Source organism: Lutjanus erythropterus, chromosome 22, assembly GCF_056507025.1.
Source record: "Lutjanus erythropterus isolate fLutEry1 chromosome 22, fLutEry1.hap2, whole genome shotgun sequence".
Classification (NCBI taxonomy): domain Eukaryota; kingdom Metazoa; phylum Chordata; class Actinopteri; order Lutjaniformes; family Lutjanidae; genus Lutjanus; species Lutjanus erythropterus.
Genome location: NC_139338.1, coordinates 25,305,306 through 25,329,120, shown reverse-complemented (window position 1 = coordinate 25,329,120; position 23,815 = coordinate 25,305,306). Strand labels below are relative to the sequence as shown.

Sequence of the window (23,815 nt, the reverse complement as noted above, 5' to 3'; positions counted from 1 at the left end):
GGTTTTGTCCGAGTGAATTTCGGTAACATAGCAACAGAGACTTAACTGAGTTTCTCTCTCTCGGTTTCACTCAGTCTGCTTTCGTCTGCAGTTTTATACCTTTAACTAAGTGTGTTTCCTTTCTGTGTAGGTGTGATCGTACGTGAAGACACCTTTAGTTCCTGAAAAAAGACAGAACAGGTTTTAGACATTTTGAGGCTGGACTTTTATTACTTGGTGTACTTTTCTTATTCCGTCTCTTTCTGACTCAGCTCCACAACTTTTAGAAATATATTTTCTGAAGAAGGCGGATTAAACTGCACCTCTAAAGCTCACTGAATAAACCTCTCATTTGTTTGATCCGAACAAAAACTGTGCTGTGGTTTAAATATGCTGTTATGTTGCTGAGGATTGCTGCTGCAGCTGACAGTTATTCTATAAATTGTCAAAACAATTTGTGTAAAATGCTCGTCACAGTTTATTAGAGCCCAAAATGACGTCTTCAGATTACTTCTTTTGTCCAACCAACAGTCCAAAACCCAAAGACTGTTCATTTACTGTCATAAATGACATTTAAGAAGCTAGAACCCGCAAATGTTTGACATTTTTGCTTGGAAATTCATCATCAATTGATCTGTAGGTTATTTTCTCAATTAGTTAATTAGTTTTTTTGTTCCCTAAAATTTCTGAAAATAGTGAAAAATGTCAATCTTTTGTCCAGAACACAAAGTATATTCAGTTTTCCTGTCATAGAAGGCAAAAAACCCCAGAAAATATTCACATTTTAAGTAGCTGAAATCAGGGAATTTGGATATTCTTTTATTTGAAAAGGGACTCAAAATGATTACTTGATTATCCAAAGAGTTGCTGCTTAATTTGAGTATTGATTTAATAATTTAGCAATTATTAATATAGTTGGAACCGCTTTTCTTTCAGTCGACTAATCGATTAATTGACTACTACCAGTCAAGCTGAGAGTTTCATCTCATTGTGAATCTTTGGTCTAAACTGGCCTTCACTCTCTGCAAGAATGCAAGTTAGCAAATTTCCCAAAATGTTGAACTGTTCCCTTAAAAAGTCTCACATGTTGCTCCGAGGAACCTGCAGGATTCCCGAATCGGCAGATCAGCTGACGTCTGATAAGGATTCCAGTCCAGTGCAGCAGAATTTGTCTGACTTCACAAAACAGGCGGCCCACCCACATACCAGAAGCAGTCTACCAACACACACACACACACACACACACACGCACACACACACACACACACACACACAATACATTCCCTCACTGCTGTCCAGGCCTTGGCACCGTGATGCTGCTGCTGCCCGTCTTTATTGGCCGCTGATCCCCGCTGGCTCCGTCCACCGCGCTCTCTTTTAATGCCCGGCTTCAGAGCAGCAGCACACAACACAGCACCAGCTGCTGAGCCGCCCTCTGGCCTGTCGGTGTATCTGTCTGTGTGTGTGTGTCTGTGTGTGTGTGTGTGTGTGAGCTGCGTTGGCTCCTGACCCTCCATCAGATGTAACTAACCTCATGTCCAACAAACACACACCGCTGTTTGGCCAGGACGGCCTCTATGAAGGCCGATACAGATAATTTTGGACGAATGTGCCGCCAGCTGCCTGTTTCCTGTTGGTGTCGGTGTGTGTAGTTAACAAACACTTCAGAGAGGTCTAACCAGTCTGAGGTTACGTGGTTACTCTTTAACTCACCATAACAGCAGCTAGACGTTCCTCACAGCTGCCGGCCTGCTGCGTTTACAACACGGAACAAAAGAGGGCTTGTTTCTCCGCTGGCGTTGTGGTTTGTTTGACAGATGCGGCTTTTTCAAGGCCGTTTTTAGATTGATTTTATACTGAAGCTGCCAATAATGAGTAGGCCAGAGGGGTAATGGATTACATAACCTGGATGAAAAGAAAGGTAACTATATTCCAGATATCATCAGATACATTATTACATGACTCTTAATAGGATTATTATTTTAAAATAAAGTCATTATCATGGCTTCTAGAGAAAAAAAATGCTTCTCTGGGTAGAAAAATCACAATTTTTTGTCTTTAAATCAATCATTCAATTGATCAGTTGCACTAATAAACCTAACAATGAACAGAAAACACTTAGAACTGCAACATTTAATCTATAATTGATCGACTATTGAATCAGTCTGTATCTATGCTTTCTTTACTTGCAACTTGAGGCTGAGCTAAAATACATAAATGAGGCTCTGAGGCTCTGATTGGCTGTTTTCAGGTGTCTTGTTTTTGTCTGATCAGCTGTCCAAAACCCACAGATAATTCTAACAGAGCTCTTCTCTTCACTGTTGGTGGTAAATATGCATCATCTCCTTATTCAAACTCAACCTTGTGACCTCAGAGTTCGGTCTCTCTCTGAGTGGCCGTGGGCTCCTCGGTGTCGGTGCGTCTGATTGGCTGTTTGGAGAGCAGCTCCTTTAGTGTCAGTCTTAAATAACTGGCTGGTGTCCCGGCCGGCTCGGGGCAGAGGTGGACATATGGTGGATCTAATCCCAGGTCACAGCCTCGAAGCTAATGGAAGTTTTTTTTTCTCCCCATCGGTGTACTTGTGTGTACTTCTGGGTAATGGAGTCCTGCAAATTCAAATTCTGTTGTTCTCAGAGCCACTTATCGGCCGTTTGAGGCTCTTAAAAACACATTTTTAAACACACTTGTCTGCCAAAGCTAAAACCACACACCAGAGATTTTTGTTTTCGTGTTCTTTGTGAACTTTTCTGGCTGTTTTGAAGCAGGCAGAGGTCTGCTGGGAAAATGTGATGTCGCATATTTCCGTGAATCAGTTTTCGCAGCTCTGTTTGCACCTTCAGTATGAATGAAACTGTGCACAGATCGCCGCTCTGCTGCTTATTTGTCATTCCCCCTGCTGCCGAAGCTTTCTGCTGACCTGTGCTGCTTTCGCTCGCCGCCCTGGAGGATATTGGATCCTCCAGCATCTGCAGTTGTTGTGCTCATGGCAACACAGGGGGTGGGAGCGTGGCAGTGGTGAGGGGGGACTTAATTTCTACATCACCTGCATCATTTCCTCATTCCCTCCGCCTCCCTGCCCACCCCTCCCTTCTTCCCTCCTCCTCCTCGTCCAGCAGGCACCTGCAGAGTGATCAAATTACCCATTATTTCCGCATACTATCATCAGATTACTGTTATTTAGTCCAATGACCGGGCCGGTTTGGATGGATGCTCATGTACACACATACACACACACACACACACACACACACACACACACACACACACACACACACACACACACACACACACACACGTCGGCTCATTCACCCGCCCCGTGCCCTGCCATTTTTATCCCAGTGAAGATGTTAATGGGCAAGTCCACATCTTTAATCAACTGTGTCCACATGAGTGTGTGTGAAAGGTTGATCTGAGACAGTATTTGTCCACTTCAGTGACATCTGAATTCATCTGTGTAATTTGGAAGAAACGGGGCCACATGTTGCAATCTATTGCAAGTCAGAAGTTGATAGTCTTGAGTCGGTATTCCCGACATTTTGGGCTGCGCAATTAATGGAAATATTACAAAAAGAAAGTGTTTTTGGTGAAGGAAAAGCATTACAATGAAGTACTGCACTTTTCCATGCCAGAGGTCTTTTTTATGCAAGTTCTGAGTGCAGTAGATTGCAGGCGACAAAGCTGAAAAACATGTCACGATAAAAGTTTCCATTTCACTTTATATTGATAATTATCGATAGTTTGTAATGACCTAAAAATTTAACCACTTTATTCATCAAGGTACGCAGGTTATAGACTTTCACTGTTTGTCTTGCTGTGTCACATGTCTGAGGTGTAACTGAATAAACCACCTGTTAAATAATTGGTTGTTTGCACGTCACTCGTTGCACCGTCCGTTATCAAGAGATATGATGTTTGTGTGCCAGGACATATTTGTTTTGTGCTTTCATGGCGGTTTGCATCAAAAGCATTAAGTGATTGTTCTCTAAAGCTGCTGTCCACGTTCCAAAACTTATCGAGTTCTGTGTGTTGTTGGAGTGATTTTCATGTTTTTCTTTGTTTTCCTCCTCAGGACATGAGTGCCTCGAGGAAAGACCCAGTGGAGAAGAACCTCACCTGTCCAAAGCCCCGCCCTGCCTGGGCCTCTCCCTGCCCCCCGCCCCTGCACTCCCACCATGAGTAAGTTCCTGATATATATATATTTTTTTATATTCTGGCTGCTCATGTGACCTCACTTCCACTGTGGCTGCTTTGTTGTTGTTGTGATGGATAACGCAGGAAATGGTGCTATTGTAGTGTGATTTAGTTTTTCTTTTTTAATACTCTGGTTAAACACTTGTGCAGTGCCTCTTGTCTTTATGTCTGTGCTTGTGCAATGCTGCCCGGAGGTTTCTGAAGTTATGTTTTGAGTCTGAATTTGTGTTTTTGTCGGGTTGTTGTAACCATGAAGAGTTATTTGTGCAAAGAGGAGGAATGCTGGATGGAGCTGACAGGCAAGAAGAATGGGCCTTGGACCTTAGTATCTTTTTAAAGAATTTTATTTGTCAGCATTAACACCCAAAATCTAATTTTGTTGTGATTTGTGCTACTTTTCAACCTGATGTGAGGCTACAGACAAAAATAAGTCCTTTGGTATTGAAGTGATGTCTGTATAGTCCAGATGAAACTGCATTTTGAGAGCATCCAGCCTCAGTATTGTGACCTATTTCTTGTTGAAACGACATCAGCAAGCGGGACGTAACATTCGATTTGAACGTTGAAAAGCGGATCTGTCATAACCTGACGTACCTTGTTGTTTCTAGCTAGATAACTACTGAATCATAGCTCTGTGCTGCCTAAAGTTGAAGATTGATTGACGCAGTCTGACCGGGCATCTGATCTTAAAGGTTTAAAAAGTCATTTTTCATTTCATCTCGACTTCTGTGAGTGAATAGTTTGAAATAAACTACTTCAGGAGAGAGTTTTGGGTGTTTCGGGTCAATTTATCACAGTCAGAGTTGGTTTTAGGACCCATTAAAGGAACAGCGGCAGAGGACACTTTCATTACAGTGGCTTCACTATTACACTGTTCGGTGAACTCAGTAGTAGTGTTTGATTTTCTTGTGTTTGATTGGTTACTGGGGTTGGAGATGCTCTTGCAGCTGAGCTGAAACCTTTTTTCCAAGCAGAGAGCTCACTCTGTGTGCTTTTGATGACATTACAGCGTGGCTACAGGTCATTAAAACATCTTAAAAAGTCACTTTTTACAAATAATCATAGATTCTGTTTGGGAGGTTGAACTGGAATTGCTCTTTAATTCAACCAGTTATTGTCATTTTGTCTTGCATATAATTTTGAACTGACTTGCCTAAATTTTCACATTTGATTTTTAGTTTAACTGCAAAATTGGTAGCATTAAAAACTCTTGAAAAAGTCTTACATTTAACTTGCTAATACATGTATTGTTTTATCATTTTGTGAACATCAAAATAGATTTTGGTCTGACTTGTAATCTATAGTCTGTTGTGAGCAAGATATTCATAAGGTGATATTTGTAGTATTGCAGATGCAGAGAAACCTTGCATTTTGTGAGTAGAAGTGCGTAAGCTGTAGGATGAATGTATATGGGATGTTTGCACCTTCAACCTGCTCCTCCCTGCTCCCCCCTGATGGCAGCAGCATATGGCAAAGCGGAGCAGTAACCCTCACTACCTCATCACTCATCAATCACACCGCAAAGCATGATGGGAGGGCAGATGTAGTGGGATGTACACTCCATCAGCTCCATCTACAGTATATATACTGTATATCTGTGTGTGTGTGTGTGTGTGTGTGTGTGTGTGTGTGTGTGTGTGTGTGTGTGTGTGCGCGCGCGCTGCTATCTGCTGTACGTCAGAGCGACTGTAATGACACGGCCTCGCATGTCGGCTCAGTGTGAGTCATCCAGCTGCAGTATATTCACTTAATGTCTCATACATGTGTGTTCATGTGTGTCACATCACACACACACTGCAGCACAGGAGCTGATCATTTCACCATGAGGGGGTGTGTCCTGTGTCCCGCTCAACATGAATCCGGCTGATACGGATGAAATGTTGAACCTAATACCATTATACGGCATCGGAGAATAAATCTATGCAAAATCACGTGTTAAATAATCATAAAATTAGTTTTAATGTAATGATCTGCATTCCACTGGTGCATTACTAATCACAGTTTTCTCGGAATCATTAATTTGCAAACTGAACTTCGCAAAATAAATGGTAATATTGAATTATCGGTGAACTAGTGATCTACATGGATAAAATGATCTATCATGGGTCTATTTAAAGCTTGTTTTTAGACACAGAATACACACTTCTGTCTTTATCTGATGCTTTGTCAGTCAGACATTGGTGACTTTGACCATCACAGAGAGAACCACACTGCTCATGTGATGTTTTGCACCTTGTGATTAAGAGGGATGAATCAAAAATAACTCTATTTAAGAAGAAAAGCATTTCCTGTTATCTCACAGGCAGCACCAAGAGCAGATATTAAATCTTACTTTGCTATTAAAGCCTTGATTAATGAAAATTGTGAGCACAGGGACTGAAGTGGAGATAATCATTTTTATCATCTGATCTGATGTGAGAACAATCTCCTCTACAGCTAGCCTCAATTTAGTTCATTAATAATGGTGTTTTGTGGTTTATTTAACTGGCTTCATCCTCTGTGTGGAAAGCAAATGAAAACGTAATGCAACTGAGACGCAGCTGCAGCTGAGTGAGTGATGAAGATAATGACTGAATTTTCACTTTTTTGCGAACTGTCCCTTTAACTACCTGTCGCTGTTGGTGCAGATGTTGCTGCCCAGGGTGGTGCAGGTGATCTTATCATTTTTTGTTTTGTCTTGTTTGTCTGTAAGCCCACTAAGAAACACGTTTCACGACCAAGTAAAATGTGTCACTGAGCTGCAACAATCAAATAAGTTCAGAAAATCTGATGATTTAATTATACCACAACCTTTAAGACTCGGTAAAAACTCAATGATACCAAATTAATTTATTACCCATCATTAAGCTGTGTGAACTAGAGGGATTATTTTGCACTTTGAGTTTTTTCCAGCCCTGCCCTCTCAGACCTGCTTGTTGTCTTTGCTGTTTAGTTCACTTCACAGATAAGGATTGAATGGGAGCCAGAATTTCCTCCTGCTGCCAGCGGTGTTGTTAACTCACTCTGTGCCAGTATGTGTGTGTGTGTGTGTGTCTGTGTGCAGACTGAGCTGTGAGGCTGCAGATCTGTATGCCAGGGGGCTGGGACTGGGTTACCGGGGCAACCCAGCAGCATGTGAGGCGTTTACTGGAAGGCGATTGGATTAAGCAGACGCTGCTGAAGGCGAGTGCTGAGAGGTTTAACCCGATTACTGCCTTTTCCTTTGCACACACTCCGCCAGGCGTACACATACACAAACAGGTGTATGTGTGTGTTTGTGTGTGTGTGTGTGTGTGTGTGGGTGTCAGGGGAGGTCAGGTGGTTGATCTGATTGATTGCGAGTGATGAAAATGGAGGGAAGCGTGATTGATGAGCGGAGTCGTGTAACAGCGGGAAAAGCCCACCAGCAGCTTGGTAGTTTATGTGCTAAAGCTGCTGTTCCCTCTCTGAAAGTGTGTGTTTGTGTGTGAGTGTGAGTGTGTGTGTGTGTGTGTGTGTGTCACCCAAAGGCCCTGGAGCTTTAGATACATAAAATCAATACACTGTTGTGTTAAAAACAGAGCTAAAGACTAAACTTTTTTCACCACCGTCCTGAAAAACAATTTTAACCATCCCAAAGTGAGTGTAATCCGTTGCTTTATTATCACCTAGTTCTGTAATTTTTTTTTAGCTTTTATTGTCATAATAAAAACACTATTAAAATGCTGTGGAAATAATCAAATTTTTATTTTGATTTTATGGCTGTTTATTGTTTTATATTTAGTTTATGTGAAGCACTTTATAACAAACAGCTACATACAAGTACTTCAGTACAGAACTGGAGTGAATATATCTGGTTATTTTCAACTCAGATGTAAACACTGATGTAAAGTCAAAGAAATGTTTACCTCCAGACTAGCTGAAGTGCTTCAGTACGTTAATTTACTGTAAATTTATTGTTTCCACATTAAACTGCAGTTCACTGTTGTCCACGTTCCTCTGAAAAGAAACTCAGTCCTGCTGTGTTTGGCTCCATGAGCTGTTAGCCCTGTTAGCACTGTTAGCTCATAACTCTGTTAACTCTATTAGCTCTGTTAGCTCTTAGCTCTGTTAACTTTAACAGCTTTTTTAAAGCTCTGTCAGCTGTTAGCTCTGTATGCTCTTTGCTCTTTTAGCTCTATTAACTACATTAGCTCTTAGCTTCCAACATCTGTTAGCCCTGTCAGCTCTCTTAGCTCTTTAATAGCTGTGTCATCTGTTAACTCTGTTATTTCTTAGCTCTGTTGGCTCTAAGTTTTGTTAGCTCTGTTAACTCTACTAAGTCCATAGCTCTGTTAGCTCCGAGCTCTGTTAGCTCTTAGTACTGTTAGCTCTGTTAGCTCTGCTAACTTTTAGATCTGTTAGCTCTACTAACTCTTAGTTCTGTTGACTCTGTTTGCTCTATTAACTCCATTAGCTCCATTAACTCTTAACTCTGTTACCTCTATTAGCGCAGTTACCCAAACACATCACAGCACTCTGCTGTCCACCAGCTGCTAACAGCTAATTGCTAACTCCCAGTCAATTTCAGCATGGATTTGCTGTTCACAATGTGTCATCGAGGAAACAATATGGTGTGTGTGTCCGTCGATAGTGAGTTTACTGTGTTTTTCAACATAATTAACAGAAAATAAAATATAACAAGTAAAACAATGTGAAAAGGAAGAAAAACAATCAACAAAAGTCATTTTAAGTGTTATGATAATGTCTCTGCGAGCCTAATCTCTTCATAAACAACTGAAATGACCTCAAAATAACCAAAGAGAGAAAACACGATGAGATGAACAAACTTGATCGGGGTTATAGTTGTCTTAATGTGACCTGAATGTGCTTTGTAAGCAGCCGGCGCTGTGGGAGAAAAGCTTTTATGTGTTTCATTATTTATCCCAACCTTTGATAGACTCACTCTCGCCTGGAGATGGTTGGCGATGTTCATATCCTGAGCTAATTACCTTAATTACCCCCCGACAACACACACACACACAGACACACACACAGCCGAGGGCCAGGGCCCGGGGCAGGGCGAGGTCAGTTTCCTCTAACGAGTCTCTTAACGAGGATGGATGACTTTCTCTGGATGGTCTGAATTTTAGTGGAAAAAAGAGAAAAGAGGGGATAGAAGGAGAGACGGAGGAGACACTAAAGTTTGTTCTGCTGCAAATTTACTGCAGGCAGTGAGAAATATAACCAGTCATATTAGTGAGTTTTAGGCTGGTGTTGAAAACTTTCATTCAAAATATTTTTTGAGAGCAGACGTTTGATTTTAGCATCAGTTCAAATGCTGGACTACGATTAGATTTACACAATCCATATGCTGAACTGTGGAAGAAATGTCCTGAGCCAGTGGTTGTGGTTTGTGGACCAACAGTGGCCCACAGGTCTTCTGAGTGGGTCAAGTGTAACACTGACTTTTAAAAGTCAGAGTTAGCCCAGTTTGTGCTGGGACTGTGCCAGTGTGAAAGCTTTCTTAGCCGCTGGCTAACAGCTCTCTTAGCTGGGGGCTAACGGCTCTCTTAAGGGCTTTTCACACTGCATATTCTTGGCTCAGGGCTATCCTTAATCTTGGGCTTGAAGTTAACCCTGAAATAACTTAGCCCCTTAGCCAGGGATAAGCTAAGCCCAGGGCTAAATGATTAACACTACCCTTCTAGTAGCTCTGAGCTAGTAGAATATTCTGTATGTACTCCTTTGATCTTTTAGCCCCGTTTCAAACTGGCACCTTTTAGCCCTGGGTTTAGTGGATTGTCAGGGGATAACTCCACAAACTCAGGGCTAACTCTGCTGTGGAGCAGAAAGGCTAAAGTCAGAGTTAGCCCACAGCTAACAGGTTTCCTAGCCTGGGGCTAACAGCTCCCTTAGCCTGGGGCTAAATGCAGTGTGTAGTGACTTATTTTGTAATCATGGCAACACATGCATATCAGTTCATGAGTGGAGAAATTACCCCTGAAACACAAGAAAAGTCAGTTGTGGCCTCAATAAACTCATATTAATAATTCTCATAACCACCTATTCATGTCTAAGTTAAATAATCATATAAAATGCTACATGACTGGGTGACAAGCACCAAAATTGGATTTGGTCGCATGCATGGCTTCATGTTCACCATATTTTTCCCTCTTTACTTCCTTCAGCAAACCAAAATAGATATTAAAAGCGAACTTATTGAAAGGAAGATGCCTGCACAAATAAATAGAGATGAGGAGAGATGATTTCCATACATTTATCATCTGATTCAGTGGGGTCACAATGGAAGATGTCAGAATAAATATGAAGGAAATACATGAATATGCACAGAAACTTTATGCATGCATGCATATGCACAAATATTTACAGGCTTGCTTTGGTAAATATGTCAGACATAGTGCAAGTATTAATTGCATGAAATGATAATGCATTTTACTTTATTTACGGCCATACATTCAGTACTATAAATAAATAAATCCTTCCATACAGTCATCTCGGGGTCAAAACTTTATTATCTCTTCATGATGCTCTGTTCTGTCCAATCTAAACATGCTCACGTCCCCTCAGGCTTGATGTGACAAATAATATTATCTGTGAACGGAAGAAGCACACAGTCATTAAATCTGCTAATAACACACTGCAGTTCAGTCTGTGTGTAGTGCAGTGACTCGCAGCTCGTCCCCACAGACCAGAGCTCTTGTAGGAAACAGATTCGGAGCGGAGTGATAACGGTGGAGGGAGATGAGACCGATGACAAATGAGGAAGAGACACACGAGCTATATGACGTTTTATTGGTGTTGTATAAACAGGGCTGTTAGAGGAGGATAATGGCTCCGAGTTTCTGTCAGTGTGTCATTCATAGAAATAAAAGGAAGGGGAGAAGCTCTAATGTAGCTGCTAACTTCTTATTTATATTCTTTCTCTTCCTACAGAGGAACAAACGTGACTTTTACTGCCACCAATTATAAATATCACTAATATATATGAATAAGAATTAGGCGAAGTGGCTAAGGAGAGTAATGTGTTAAAAGTTTTTTAACATAAATTGAAACTTTTTGGTGCTTTTTTGTCACCATTGAACTTTTCCATCATTCTAACAACTGTTGGAGGTCCCGCCGCTTTTTTATTGATTCCACATCGCAGGATCTATGAACCGTCGTGGTTTTGTAGAACCCTGTTTCGAGGAACCCTTTTTGCTCCTGCCTGAGAGAATGCAGCATCAGCAACTGCCATTTTTAAACCCCTGTATAAACATTAGCAGCTTAAACAGTGGCTCAGAACAGCTCATAATTATTTAAAAACTGGAATAAAACACAGGCAAATGGACTGTGTGGATGAGACGGTGGAAATACAGCGTGATTTTGACTTGTGAAAGCGGAATATAAACATCATCAACAGCATTTCCTGTCAGCTTGTTACATCAGGCATCTGCCACACAGAGATGCAGTGCAGGGAGACGATTGAGAAACTGAAACAGGATTATAAGAACGTAAAAGACCACAACAAGCAGAGCGGATCTGATGGAAAAACAAGCAGGTGGTACGCACTGGACTCCGTCCTCGGTATAACTCCCCTTCAGTTTGAAATCACGAGCTCAAAGCGTTCTTGTAGGCATTTATTTGCACATCTGTGATTCAATCAAACATGCTGTGAGAACTAGATAAAATAAAACCACAAACCATAAAAAAATGCAGTCTCGATATCGTTTTATTTTACATAGAAAATTTTCTCATTATTTATTTGCATTGCAATTTTTTAAAACTTTGTACATCACACTGATAAATTACTTAAAATTCTACTTGATTTCTCTTTTCTTCTTTCTGTCTTTATTGCCTGTTTCTAAAATAAGACAACACCCACCCTTAAATTACCTTTTTTACAGGGTCCATGCTGTTATTATCCCCCCAGAAAAGTGTTTAAAGGTGACATAAGTCCTACTTTAAGACTTCTGATCCCAGGTTTTTGGGAGCAGCATGAGTGTGCAGGCATGGACGGCTGGCTCCAATCTGTTCACCTGTCCTTCACTTATTCCAACGCATGCACACACACATGCACATACTCACACACGCACACACAACTCCTTCATCTCTCCCTGTCAGAGGAAGACTGATGTCACTGCGTGGCCTGCTGGGCACAGTGTCTGGGTGTGGTGCAGGGATAATTATCTCCTCTTCAAAGCCTCATCTGGCCTCCATCTGCTGGACTCTAGCACGGTTAGCTTAGCCGCAAAACACACAGCAAAAGGTCTATACACACACCGTCCTGCTAGACATGCAATATCTAATAAAAGTCGGCTGAGTGCGCAGGTTCTTTTCTTAAAAATCACACACACGTTCACACCTGGAAGCAGCTCAAATTAAACACACTTTCTATAGTTAGCCACAGAGAAGTTCTGTTGGAGCGCCCAAGACACCTTGGAGAATGTTATTAACTCAGCCACATTTTCCAAGCCACAGACCCTTGTGAACATGGCCTGCGAGCTGCCGATTTCCCACAATTACATGGAGTAGATGACAGCTAATGGTGCTAATGTCTCCCTGCTGCGCATGTCGTTCACTGCCCGAGACTTCGCCGTTCCAAATAGCTCTTAGCGGGTGTTCTGACTCAAAATAGCACCGCGTTAAAGAAAAGCAGCGCCTTGGTGGAGACGCACCGTTTCCGGTGCCACCCAGTTGGTGAGGGGTGAGTGTAACACAAATAAAACACACAGTATTCTGAATTTCCAGCAGTTTAATGTGGACTCATATCAAAACACTGTATTAGGCCACAAACATGCACAAAATCATTAAAGAAATGCTGCAGAAGAAACTGCACAAAGTTCACAGCACAAGAGTAGAGAAAAAAACTGTCATCATGACGTAAAAATAGTAATGCATTGCTGTTCTGTCACTTATTTCTTTATTTGTTATTCGATTGAATAGATAAACAGACATTTCAATACAGAAAAAAACATTGTTTTGCAGGGAGAAGAAATGCTACTGATGTGTGTGCAAGGCATCAAGCTGATGCTGATTTGCAGGCCCAAGTCACAGGTTTAGCTTTTGAAGTTCAGGTTGACACAGTGGAATAAATCAAGATAGAAACAAGAGAGCAGATAAAAGCGTGTGTCTCTGTGTGCATCTGTCATATCTGACAGTGAATACACTGATGCGAGATGTGATTGTATGAATGCATGCGAGTGTCCCAAGTATGCTGCACTGTGTTGTACACAAAGTTCAGCCAGGTTCAAATTTTTTTCACTAAGCCACCCAGTGTGTTTTTTGTTGGACGTCCCGGTTGTGTCAGATTCCAGGATTAAACTGAAACTGAAACTAAATTAAAAGGATACTCTTAAAGAAAAACTAATCTGCGACCAGAAAACACACTCAGAAAACTAAAAATAGGCTCAAATAATCTAAAAGTAAGACTAAATTCAAATTAAAAAAAAAAATAGTGGTCCCATTAAATTAGGAGCCTGCAGTTTTTTTTCATTAAATATTAAAGCAAAAGTTTGAAATTTTCTTAAAGTTAATTTAGAAGTTTGAAACCATAATCTTAAATATGAAGCTGGAGCCAGTTAGCTTAGCTTAGCACAAAACTGGAAACTGATCAAATGATGTTAATCTTAGAGCTGCTGGTAGGCAGATTTTGTTACTCTACCTCACAATAAAATTTTGCAGTTTCCCTGTTTTTCTGTGCTAAGCTGACGTCTTCTTCTTTTTGGCACCAAAGCTAACCAGCTGAGATGTTTGTTTAATGGTCAGATCTATATCTGTTTCTATATTCTCATCAATTTTTTCAACAAAAAGTGATTAAATGTGAGATTATTCCTTTAAATTTAATTTGAATGTAGCTTTAGTCAGGTTTTCTCAGGGGTTTTGTTGCATTTAAGCACTCTTCATCCACTCTGTTTCAGTTTGAAAGTTTTAATCGCACACATGCTGTACATTTTCAAGTTCCTGAAATAATAACAAAGTGGGTGCAGTAATAAAACTCTAGTTAATAATTAACTAAAGCAGCGCAGTTGTTGTTGTGGGCTGCCTCTTAACATCTGGGGTATCATGGGAATTTCAGATTTGCTCAATCCTGTTTACTGCTGTTCTTGTTTGCGTTTGCTCAGTTTATAATTCCACATTTCTGACAGCACTTGAAAGCAGCATTTGTTGTTGTTTTTCTCCTGTTAAAGCCTTTAAGCCCTGAAGTGATGATGACACATCTCCCGGTGTGAAGTGTGTCCTCGCACTTCACCCGGGCTGCAGATAGTTAGAGCCTCTCTCTGCCCACAGAATGACTCAGGGCTAATTACTAGAGAGATCGGTATCTGTTTGCTCAGAAAACACCTGAGGAAAAGAAAAAAAAAGAGAGGCGAGTGTTTTCGGTTTGTCGTCGTCACACAGGTCGGGCAGGTTTATTAGCCCGCCGCCGCACTTCCTCTCACTTCAAGGCCTCGAGCACGCCGCGAATTTGAACTTGAATAGAGATAAGGGATTAAAACTGGTCCAGATTTAAAGACAGATGACACACTGTTTTCATTAACGCTGCTGTGTCAGATCCACATCTGAAGTCTCCCACAGGAAGGAAATGAGGCGGGCCTGCGCTGTCTCTGCTGTGACATTAACACCAGAGACTTTATAAACACTGAATTTTCACTGCTGCTGCAAAGTGGTCATCAAGTCTCTGATGTTTACTCCCTGAATGCTACTTAAGTGTTTGTGTTAGTGTTTTTTTTACTCCAACTTCTCCCTCTTTTTTTTTTTTAACCCACAATTCAATTTGTTTCGCCGACTGCTTTATTGGCATGACACAGAGATGTCATGTAGCATCAAAGCAGACGCTGGCATAGTGAAAACATTCAGCAGAAGCATTGATCAGTTCTCGTCACAGTATTGCTTCCCAGCTTTTTTTGTGACAGCAGCATGTTTTAGCCGATTTACGAACCAGGATTGCTGATAACCGTTTTGCAAACCCTGCAGCAATGGCTGCTTGGAAAGTAGAAAATCACCTGTGGCTCGACGGAGTATGAGGAGGAGGCCATGAGGTGAAAATGCAGAGCAAAAAACTTTGTTCTTTTGCAATCAGAGATCTTTAATTACGAACAAAGTTTTGGTGCAACGGCTTTTATCAGGTTATTTCAAAACTGAATAACCTGATGAAGGTCGCTGTACTGAAACGTTGTTAGTAATTAAAGATCTCTGATTGCGAGTGACAAAGACGATGTGATGGAGTTTTTTTGTTTTTTATTTTGTTCTGTTCTGCCCCACAAGGCAGAGAGCATTGCACTGTCTCTATATTTGCTTTTATATTGCAAACTGAAGAAATCCCTGGGGGGGAAAAAGCTGTAACCAGTTACTGCCAATGCAAACTGAACATTTCCTACTGCTGCACCTTTACATTAGAGCTGCAACAATTCATCAATTAATCAACTATGAAATTAATCACCAACTATTTCTATAATCAGTTTATCAGTAATCAGTAATTCTTTAGGAAAGAAAAATCAAAATTCTCAAATTTCAGCTTCTTAAATGTGAATATTATCTGGCTTCCCTGCTTCTTTATGACAGTAAACTGAAGTTGTGAGTAAATGAGACATTTGAGGACGTCGTCTTCATTTTTGGGAAACACTGATTTACATTTTTCATTATTTTCTGACATTTTAAAACAAACAACTATGAATCGATTAATCAAGAAATTAACTGATACAGACCGGCCAGTTTGGATGTAGATGTTCAAGTTTCCATTTCTCTGGACACTTTGAAGAATTCTTGTCCTTGTTTTGTGCATCGATGTTTATGTTGGTGTTGAGATTTTAGCTGCCCGCTCTGGTCTGGTCTGGTCAGCGTGGGCTGTTTTTAAATGTGCTTCATAAATAAATTTGACTTGATGGGACTTGACACGTTGGTTTAAAACTTGAGATTGAAAGTTCAGTCTTGACTGTGGAAAGGGCAGTTTCAAAAAACAAAGTCACCACAAGGTCTCTGAGTCTTTTTTTTTTCCCTCCCCCATCTTTATTCTAAAGCGTGATCCTTTAAATTTGAGAGATTTCACGTTTCACTGCCCTCACACTCAAATAGCTTGTGCTTAGATTTGCTCCGCTTCTGTTCAAACTGTACGGTTGCACTTAAATTTGCTGTTACTTGCAAAGATTTCCTGCACTCGAGCCTCAGCCCTTTTCCTCACACTCAGGTTTTGAGTCCTTTGTGAAATAGTTTTTTGTGCAACAACCCAGTCAAAACAATAGAATACCAGGCGAAGTGTCGACCAATGAAATGATCCCTGTCTTTTTGCAGGAGCAAAAAAAGAAAAACACGCGCTCTTTGCTTGTTTACGGCTTCAAGTGTTTTGCTTTGTGCTGCAAAATAAGTTATTGTACGAACACAAGAGACAAAAGATCTGTGGATTTGGCAGGTAAATCTGTCACTGAATGGGGAACCTGGTTATGGTTGACCTGTCTTCGAAGGCTGCCTCTTTTGTAGTCCACATTTCATGACCAAGTAGTCATAATGGGTCAACAAGGCAAGAAATAATGACTTATTATGTGTCTTTTGTGGTCTTTAGTATCCCAAAATTCACTTCCAACTCAACAGAAAAACATGTAAAACTCACCGGAACCGTCTGTCCACTCTTCCAGCAACCACCAACTCCGGTTTTGTTGAATTAAATCCTAAATTCACCGCCTGAAACGAGTGCAAAGAGTCGAACTCTGCAGGCTGTTTACCTCTCACTCCTCACCCAGCTCAGCGCACTCATGGTCCGACTGAGTGGGCGTGTACTGTGCCGCCGGGGCAAAAACCGACCCATCACCAATAAGCAGTCCAGTCTTAAATTATATTTGCTGAGGTCGTAAAAAGGTCTTGAAAGCCCTGAAGTTGACTCGCAAGAACCCTGAAATCAGTTTTGGTCCATTTAAAAGGACAAAGCCCCTGAAACTGGACAGTTTGGACTTCACTCATAAGTTTTGAACATCGCTTTTTGCGAGAGCGAGAGTTCAAGTGACCAACCAGCGCTGGAAGTGGTGTGGAAGGGATGTTTTTTTTGTTTGCTTCTTTTGCATCTGCAACTGTGTTTTCTCATAAAGAAAACTTGTTCTTGTGCAGCTTTTAATCAACACGTTTTCTTACTTACAATCGCACCTTGGCACGCTGGGAATAGTTACTCAGAATGTTTGACTTGAAAGCAGTTTCCCTGCTGTTAGAAGTGACGTCTCCTTCATCTCCTTCACTTTCCTCCTGTTTTCAGTCTCCTCTGTCCTCCTTCCTCTCTGTTTTTTTTTTCCACCACTCCAACCTCCCTGTTTCATTTCAAAATGTGCCAGCTTGTGTTCCATTACGTTTGAAGGTTATTAACTAACTGTGCGTGTGTGTGTGTGTGTGTGAAGTGATGCCAGTTGTGTGTTGGAATGCGGTTCTTCCTCCCTCCCTCTCAGCAGTTTCTGTCCTTTCCTCGCAGTGGTGAATGATGCTCGGATGTCATGTTTGTGGTGACACGGGGAAGCTGTGTGTGTGTTGAATTATAGGGGTAGGTGGGGGTGGTGGTGTGTGTGTGTGTGTGGGGGGGGGGTTACAGGAAGGAAGCCTTGCTGGAATATGATTACATCTCCCAGTAAACAGGGCAGCAGTAGGAAATGGATCCTCAGACCCTGTCCTCAGGGCATCAGCAGTCTCCACATACTGAAGCCACCAGTGAGAGATTTAATGACTAATATAATGTTACACACATACACACACACACACACACACACACACACACACACACACACACACACACACACACACACACACACACACACACACACAACCTGGTAGGCCACATACTTGAGCACATCCTCACCTGCACATACCATACTTAACATAACATACTTATTTGTCAGGTTTTCCACAGATGAGACCTTCATTTTAAAGCAACACGAGGTCCAGTCGGTGTCGTCCTCCTCTGGACTGACGGATGAGATGCAGATTGATTTGATTATTGATTTACCAGGAGGTGATCAGTCCTGCTTTGTTGGATATTGATTCTGATGGGATGTTTTCTCAGTGTTTGTTCAGTTTATTTAAGATTTAAGAGAGAAATGCGGCCTGTTACAAATGGTTCTTTCACATTTGAATGACAGTAATAATGCTTTCTCTTTTTCTCCTCCTCTGAACACGGTTCTGTTTACCTGCTCGCCTGGCTCAGGTTCTCGCACAACACTGGCTCAGCTCCCCCTCAGTATTCCCCGCTGCCTCCCGGTTGCCCTGGGCCTGTAAACCTGCTCCTGTGCTCGCGGTTTAAACACCGACGCTCTGCCTGTGCTCTGAGCTGCCGGTCTTGGTAGTGCGGCTAAGCTAACTTGCTAACAGCAGCTACATTAAGCAGCAGTTTTCCTTCACTGTTCATAAGGAAACTCTGTAAATTGTAAATCGGTGAGAGTTGAGGCAGAGCAGCCGGAGGACATCAGAGGGGAAACCTGACTTTATAAAATATGATCCAGTTTTACCAAAATTAGCGACATAGTTGGTGGTGTGATGATGTAGTCGCTTGTTGCCATGTGGCCACTGAAGTTGAGGTGCAGAAAGGGAATGGCAGTTGCTTTAACTTACAGATTAAAGTCCAAATGGTCATCACAGCTTCCCTGTCCCAAATGTGACATTTTCAAATCTCTTTCTTCCATTCAACAGTCAAAATCACCAAGATATTCAACTTACTATCATCAAGGACGAAGAAAACCAACAAATCTTCACACTTAAGAAGCTGGATCCAGTAAACTTTTTATGCTTTTTTGCTTCAAAAGTAACTAAAATGATTAATTGATTATAAAATAGTGATGTCAAAAATGTCATGTCATGCAACAGTATGATTTTTTTACACTGGTGAATGATGTAAGACAGATAACAAACAGCATTGCTGAGGTCGGCTTGTGGCTCAAACCATAGTATTTATTTTTACTCCTCTGTCTTATTTTTTCCTGTTTCAGCCTTTAACATTCCCCTGCACGATTTGTATTATATCACTATTTGTGCCAACACATCTCAAAAATCTTTTGAAACATCTTTTTGTGTGAAGCCGCTGCATTCAGGCGCCTCTGACTGGCCTCTGATCCTGTTATATTAATCAACGCCTGGACGTCTCGTTCTGTCCAACGAGCATTCTTCTTCACTGCCTCTCCTTTTTAGAGTATTGGTTTTCCTGCAGAAAAGAAAAAGGCCAGAGTGCTCAGAAGTTCAGAAAATAAAAGAAAGGTCCAAGGTCTTTATTCCAGTGGCTACTGAAGGAGTTTTTTAATGAACTGTGCTGGCTGTAAAATGATACTTAAATCTTAACCCAAATTTTTTAAAAGCAGAACCTGTGTCAATTAACTGATTTATCTTTTGGTTTGTATTATTTGTTTCACCCTCAATATTCTTCAACGGGAGCCACATCTTGTTAAGGAGGTAAAGAGTTCACTTCATGGTTTTTTAATAGTGAAGATAGAATTTCAATAACCTTAGAATAATCTTTTCAAACAGACTAGTGCCTCTGTGCAAAGTTTGTAGTTGCAGGGCTTCAATAATGGATTTTTGAGTGGATGAATGGATTTCTTTGGGTGAGCGGAGCATGGAAGAACAGTTTTGATAACCTTCTTTCATTGCTGGTGCTGCTGCCGGCCGCAGCGCTGCCACCTGGTTATTTCACCGCTGCCGGGCACGTTTTTCATACCGCTGCACTTTTATCAAGTTTTCCGGCTACATTATACAGCTCAAAGTGGACCTCTGGGATTTATAGAGGGTTGGTGTTGCATATATTTGCGTTTCATTCCCGATTTTCATGACAAAATAGCACCAGAGTGCGACAGAAAAGTTTGTTTTCTTCGAGGAGCTCGACAACACGAGGAGAGATGAAGGAAGGAGGGAGCAACACACAGAGAAAATGTCATTATCAAGCCATAAAATAAAAATATTTGACTTTCATATCAGTGTCACAGGGTGCAGATATCTGCGCTTTCCCGCAGCTTTGGTCAAATTTGCTTGAATCGCTGTAGCTCTATCTTAAATATTCAGCCTGTTTGCACTGATTTGAACTTGTTTCACCCAAGAATACTTTTTAACAGAGCAGTGAGGATGATATAACTTCAAAAACAAAGATTTATAAAGAACAGAAGCGGCTCTGCGCTGAATACAGACGCCAGTTTGCAAACATATGAAGAAGAAAAGCTCTCTTTGGATAAATGCTGTATATGATTAACTACAGCGACATTTTAAGCAAGATAATTGCACCAGGAAAAAATTGATATCAACCCACACAAGTGTCTCCCTCTTTGCTTTCTCTCTCTCTCACACACACACACAGAAATTATGACTTTGCCTCGTCACAAGCTTTTCATCGCCTCTCTGTGTTCAGTTGCCATGGTGAGCCGAGCCGAGCTGCCGTTTTCCGACGGCCCCCCCGCTCGGAAAGTTTAGTTCATCAATACTTAATGTCTGGACTTAAGACGAAGGGATCTGGTGCAACAAAGAAAGCTTTGCTGTGTTTGAACGTGTGGCTTCTGTGACTTTTAATGTGTGTGAATTCTTCCATGTTCTCCACTGTTCTCCATCTCTCCAATTAAATTTGGGATGAAGTTATTTTGTCCTCAAGCTGTAGTTGTTTTGACTATGCAAAATCATACAAATCACTGGATTCATACCAGTTTAGGATTACAGTTTGGTGTGTTCAGTGTAAAGCACAATTTGTATTTGATTAATTAGTTAATTTATTAATATTTCCATGTACTTTGTAAAGTTTTAACACTCAGCTGTAGGTCATGAGCCACTATTAGGGCTGCAACTAATGAATATTTTCATTATCAACTAATCTGCAGATTATTTTCTTGATTAATCGACTAATTATTGAATATACCTACGTTATGCTAGCTATTGTGGCTCACAGGAAAACAAGTCAGAGGCGTATTTAACTTGTTTGTAAACCTGTTATGTTACTGTGCGCGTTACACAATTGCAAAGACGACACACAAACACTGTAATTAGACCAACTATTTGCCTCACACGACGAAACAAATACCTATATGTTGAAAATGTGATTAAATGAATATGTGCACCATTACGCACCCAGCTGTGCTGTTAGAGAGTCAAATGTGCTTCAGAGATTAGAAACACACATATAAGACACGGAACAGGTCGTGCACGAAAGACACAAACCTGCCAAAACATGAAGCATGATGTCACTGTAGTTTGATCAGATCAGGTGTTTAATGACTAACAGAAAATCTTATCAGCCCTTAAGAAACCACATGAAGCCTCCCAATGAGACCTCGAGCATCTTACAGTAAACCAGCGACTGAAGAGAAACCACACACACACACGCACACAGAGCGGCCTGTGACAAACATCTCACCGCCCGTCAACCCGTGATAAACGACACACACCCTATTGACCAATGTCAAGTGGGATACACCTGATCGACTGTGTGATGTATGAATGCACACCAGCGTGTGTGCGCGTGTGCGTGCGCGTGTGCGTGCGTGTGTCGAGAGAGAGATTGAGATAGTCAGGGTGAGTCAGGGTGCGCAGAGCATTGTGGGTAATGTTCGTCGACTCCCACGCTGGTGCCGCAGTTACCAGGGCTGCGTCGTCGTAGATCTTTGGGGCTGTCTTGCCCCTGTGTGCACATCAACCCCCCCCCCCCCGTCTGCTCCTTCTGCTCGCTCCTCTGCTGCTTTACCAGCTGTTTATTTTACTGTCACCTTGTAAACAATACACACACACACACACACACACACACACACACACACACACGGAGGTCTTTCTATAGGAGCCTCTGAGTGCGCCACCTTTGTGGTAAACATCCCGGTTGTTTACGGTGATGTTGGGTCATGCAGGCCTGGGAGAGGTCGCTCTCAGGGAGTCACAGTCACAGTCAGACTGATTTATTGGGTTTCTGATGTATTAGCCTTTGCTTCAGGCCATGTTTGGACTGTTTTACTTTTACTCCTTTATTTATTTTCTGTTTATCCTGCTTTTCAAAACCGGCAGGGAAAGAAATAACTGAAACCACATTTGATACATACTTTATTTATTATGTGTAGGGGTAGAACAAGGGCAGGGTATTGTTTAAAAAAATAAAATAATATAATTGCAGTTATTTGGACTATATTACAGTTGTGATATGTTTAGGACGGGACATCTCTGCCTCACAACGTTCTTTAGTTTAAAAGTTTTTTGACACAGTTTGCCTTTAACAACTATTTCACCTCCTGCGATTTGATGATTGCAGAAAGCCGTATTGCGATTTTGATAAACTTTTAATTTATTGTGCAGCCCAAAGTGTTACCATCACTGAGAGAGTACTTGATACCCTTTTTCCTCCTTTATTTAACACCCGTCACACACTCGACTTCACCAAACCATAGATTATATGGTTTCAGCCAATCACACATTACTTTAACTTGAATAGTGCTTGCGGTGATTGGCTGCGAGCAAAAATCATGCAACGTTTATTTTCATTATTAATTAATCTGTTGATTATTTGACTCATCAACTAATTGTTTGGTCTACAAACTCCTTGAATATATTATTTTGTCCGAGCAACAGTTCAGAACCCATCAGTATTCACTTCACTGCCACAGAGGACATTTTAGAAGGTAGGGCCGGTACATTTTTGGCATATTTGCTTAGGAAATTACTCACTTGCAGTGTTAATTATGTACTTCCTGAGCCGTATTGGGTCAGACACTGAGCCCCACATTTCTCCTGCTGGTCAGGCTGGCAACCTGCATGGTAGCTTGCTGCCATCAGTGTATGAGTATGAATACACTGTAAATCTACTACTGCTACTTGAGAGGCGGTTTGGATCGATGCCCTTAGTGAGATAATATGTTCTTAACTGGAAGGACGAGAACTGGTGGTGAAGTCAAGTAGCAACATGACAGGAAATGAGGGCAACAAGGTCCTCCAGCAGACTCAAACGAAGGATGACTCACTGCCTTAAAAGACTAGACCACAATGCTGCACGAGGTCAATAATATGTTATTTATACAGCCAAAAATCACCAATTTGTCTCTGAGCCGCCACAGTCCAAATGTGACCCCCTTCTGTCTTTGCACCCTGAATTCAGATGAGGAAAAACCCCAAGAATGAGACAAACAGACTCAGAACGGAGAGAAGAAGCTTTGAATGAAACTTACAACGAAGAGAAAAAGAACAGAAACATCAAGTCGAAGTAAAATACAAATGTGAGCTACGAGAAAGAGCTCAAACGGTTCCATTATGATCGTGGTTTGCCTCAAACCCCATGAAAGAACCACTTATGAGTCAATGACTTGTGTTTACAAACCCTGGTTTGCATTTTATGGGGCAATGCAAACCACAACAAACCACACAGAAGAAAATGCAGAGAATTAAACTGAACCACGGTGGTTCAAAGCTGACAAAACACAACATCCAGCCAAGCTACCAGTGAAGCTGGTGATGTTCTCTGTTCAGCATGGCTTAAGTTTTTCTGCTTTCATGGATATATGATACACTTTGTTACACTTTATTATACACATGTATTGTGTGAAGGTCCTTACCTGGAACAAAGTTTTGGGAATTAAAAAGCCAAGTTTAACTTAATTTTTCACTAAATATGTTTATCATTGGGCTGTCGTGGTGATGGAACTTCCCCTGCAGGCATGTAGGTTGGCTCAGCAGCGCGGTTTGCAGTATTAGCGCCGTTCCTTTGTTTGTTTTTGCAAATTACAAGTAATGTGGTGCC

At 41.3% G+C, this 23,815-nt stretch overlaps 1 protein-coding gene across 2 annotated transcripts in view; it reads left to right on the top strand.

The window, feature by feature from the left end:
- The window catches only part of usp6nl (USP6 N-terminal like), a 133,590-nt gene that overhangs the window by 5,329 nt on the left and 104,446 nt on the right, over positions 1-23,815 (top strand). For both annotated transcript variants that reach the window (XM_084710794.1, XM_084710795.1), the window contains exon 2: positions 4,049-4,155. In XM_084710794.1, coding sequence (XP_084566920.1) covers positions 4,152-4,155 — 4 coding nt within the window. In that variant the 5' untranslated portion in view covers positions 4,049-4,151. The remainder of the gene's footprint in view (positions 1-4,048; positions 4,156-23,815) is intronic.